The sequence below is a fragment of the Cydia strobilella genome, chromosome 14 (genome assembly GCF_947568885.1).
Source record: "Cydia strobilella chromosome 14, ilCydStro3.1, whole genome shotgun sequence".
NCBI classification, from domain to species: Eukaryota; Metazoa; Arthropoda; class Insecta; order Lepidoptera; family Tortricidae; genus Cydia; species Cydia strobilella.
This window is the reverse complement of record NC_086054.1, coordinates 7,450,427-7,454,106: the sequence shown is the minus strand read 5'-3', so window position 1 is coordinate 7,454,106 and position 3,680 is coordinate 7,450,427. Positions and strand designations below refer to the sequence as shown.

Here is a 3,680-nt window from a genome sequence, read left to right as displayed (position 1 = left end):
TCATCAATAGTTGTGGCGGGTGACAGAATATCGTCCATATACGGTATCGCTAAATCGTATCTCTTTCCCTAGCGCTTTATTTATCATATGTTGAAATACGGCAGGTGCGTTGACCAGCCCGAACGGCATCCGAGTGTATTGATAGTGCCCATCTGGTGTAACAAAAGCTGTCAGGTGCTGTGACTCTTTAGACACTGGAATTTGATAGTAACCTGACTTTAAATCTAAACAAGTAAAATATTTTTTCCCGTTTAACCGTTCGAGATAGTCGTCAATTACCGGCATTGGAAAAGAATCCTTGACGGTCTTCTTGTTCAGTGCACGGTAATCTACGCAGAGCCTATAGTCGTTATCTTTTTTTTTACTAGCACTATAGGGCTGGCATAACTGGAATCAGATTCCGTGATAATATCTTGTTCCAAGAGATCGTTAACAAGATCACGTACTACTATTCGTTCACTGTAAGCTAATCGATACGGCTTGTAAGAAACAGGTGATTCGTCATTTAATCTTATATGCATTTCCGTTATGGGTGTTGTGCGTAACTCAGACATATTTAGTGCAAAACAGTCGCGGTACTCGTTTATTAGATTTAATAATGCTTGTTTTTGAGCAGTCGAGACCAAAGGTCCAACATTCAACATGTCCATAGTGATAGGGGATTTAGATTTTATAAAAGATGCTTCATTTTCAGTATTAGAATTATCTTTAGTCATTGAGATCATATTTACCTCTAGTTCCCCTTTTGCCTGTTCTGTTCCTTCATCTGCGGTCAAGGGTAGGAATCGTGCCCGCATAAGTAGTTTATTTCTGTTTAATATAATAGTTTTGTTAGAGAAGTTTATTACTAATAGACACCTTGTAAAACGATTACTTCTTCTCCAGTTTTGAAGGACGAATTTCCAGGTATATACAAGTATCCAGTGTATTCTGGATCGCAGTATACTTCAACAGTTTTTGTACCTTCAATCATGGTGTTCACCTTGACATAAACTCCTAACTTATTTGCGTCAAACTCTACAGAATAAACAATAAGCGATGTGCTAGTTTTTTGTACATGTACTTCTGGTAGTTCTGTGAAATTTTGACCTATTAAAGCATCTGTATTTAAAAACTTATCTTCCACAACAAATCACAACAAATGCATCAATTGTAGCTTTAACAAAGTCTATAACAACCGGTAATCTAACCTTTCCTTTAGGTCGTACCGATCCAAAAAAACATCCCTTAAGCATGGGTCTACTTTCGGTAGTAACAGATAAGTTTAGGTCTTTTACATTGCTTTCATTAATTAAACTACACTCACTTCCAAAATCAATAAAAGCGATTTTGTCCTTGTCGCACAACTTAACTGACTTCATGTATAAATCGTGCACACCGTGCTCAGTCTTTATTCTCATTACCTTAACAGTATCAGTCGTTGTTTTATTATTAATCCGCTCAACGTTACTTTGAAAGCCTCTACAATTCTCGACTAAGTGTCCCATACGATTACACTTAGGACATTTTTGAAGGGGTTTTGGACACTTCGATACTACATGACCTATCTCCGAACAGTTAAAGCATTTTATCGAAGAACTTCTTGTATTAGTAGTACGAGTGAACTTTGAGTTCCCCGTGGCTTTAGCATCCGCAACTTTCGGATGAGGTATCGGCTTCTTAGCGTCACGTACATTTTTCGCGGATACATTGCGCAGATACCGAAGTAGCTTATCTGTATGTTTAAAATCACATCCTTGAGCATTTAAACGTATATTGTTGTCGTATATGCCTTGTATGATGCAATCAACTGCATCCTTTCCTTTAATATTGCAGTGAGCCACTAACTTTGCTTTGTCAAAGAAATATTGTTCAAGGGTTTCATCTCGCTTGCTCCTTCTGTCAATCATTTCAATTAAACGATCAGCGTAGTTCATGTCATCTGGGAAACACTGAAGAAGCTTTTTCTGCCACGTTTCCCAGGTCAAATTGGATGTCGACAATCCTTCATACCATTGTTTAGCGACGCCTGATAACTTAGGTATGGCATGATATATTGTCTGGCTTTCAGTCCACTTATACACTTTGGCAGTTTCATTTACTTTCCTTAACCATGTCTTAGTGGTTTGCGCCCTTGTACTGGGGTCAAATGCTGGTATAATATTCTGCATGTTAGGATACGGTCCAGTTCCATGGCTCTTAAACGCATCAATTAGTTGCTGAACTGTAGTGCGATCATCTCTAAATCCGGGGCTTCTCACATATCGGCGAGTACTGCGTTGTCGATCCTTGCTGCTACGTGTCCGAGAACGCGACCGTCTGCCTCTATGTTCCGTATTTCTAGACCCCGAACGACTTTTCGTCACAGAACGCGTACGTGACTGCGAGTCTTCTCGTCTGGCATGACGATCACTATGTCTCGAACGCGAACGTCTCTGTGTCCTGGAACGCGTACGTGAATGTGAGTCTTCTCGTCTGGCATAACGATCACTACGTCTCGAACGTGAACGTCTCCGTGTTCTGGAACGAGTACGTGAACGCGTGTCTCCGTGCCTGGTGTGGTGATACCTATGTCTGGTGCGCGAACCGCTTCTTGTTTTAGGACGTGTATGCTGGCGACTCGTGCTCCGTTGTCTTAGAGATTTGCATTTATTAATCAAAGTGTCAAGCGGTGGCGTATAAGATCTACGCTTACGCTTTGAGTTCCGTGGCATTATGTTCAGTCAACTAACAATGTATAATAAAATGGTATAGTACCCGTTATGTCATATGTAGGTAATACGGGAAAGGGATAGGGTAATGAAACATTTCATTAGTTAATCAATGTTTTTTTTTTGTATGATGTAATGACATACATTACATCATACAAATTCTTCGCTTAGTGAATTACCAATAAAATAAGTACACATATTAATCAATACACGTATCAATACAATCCAATATCCACTGCACATCAACGGATCATCTCATATACACGTAGGTATCATAAAATAATCATAAAAGCAGATTATTATTTCAGCCTAAGTAAACGTTTAGTCCACAAGTAACATAACCAAGCGCCAAATATTATTCCAGCGCATTGTACTGAGTTAAAACTGTATATGTAGATTGTAGGTACAAGTAATTAATATGACAGCTTGGTGCAAGTTATAGGTTAGGTATGCACCACATGATTAATTCTCATTGACATGTTCATTTCTGACGGCATTTAAAATGAAAACCACAAAGTCTTTTGAACAACCAAAGATATATGCAACTCCATATAACATAAATAAAGTTTAAGGAAAAACCGTCCTCGAAGAACCAAAAGAAATTTATGCCCGAACAGATAGCCCCACCTTTGCCCTATACTCATGTAGATGGCGTCAACGACATCACTTGATATTCAACACATATCAATGTAAGAACACAGGTCTGTTTGTGGCGACTGGTGTGTTTAAGTTTACACGGGCTTCACATTATGTTATAAGTACCTAACAAACTTTATGTTTGTTGTTTAATGATGTTTGGTCAAAGTCATATAGCGTTCCAAAAGAAATCAATATCCATACATATATATACCGATATTCCCATTCATCACATCCAGCATTAATCCTATACCGGAAGATGTTAGCAAATTAAATTTACTGTGACTACAACATTCACCCTGCCAAATGACCCTCTATACACTCTGTCACATTGAAAACTATTATACTTACATA

The 3,680-nt window shown here is 38.6% G+C and overlaps 1 protein-coding gene across 1 annotated transcript; it reads right to left on the bottom strand.

Moving 5' to 3' along the window:
• Nucleotides 1-847: 847 nt before the first annotated feature.
• On the bottom strand, nt 848-2,854 carry LOC134747387 (uncharacterized). The gene is made up of 2 exons (XM_063682012.1): nt 1,598-2,854; nt 848-1,017 (listed from the first exon to the last, which is right to left on the bottom strand). Exons 1-2 carry the CDS (start codon nt 2,691-2,693, stop codon nt 848-850), a joined length of 1,266 nt encoding a protein of 421 aa, XP_063538082.1. The 5' UTR covers nt 2,694-2,854.
• Between the last annotated feature and the right edge of the window lie 826 nt (nt 2,855-3,680).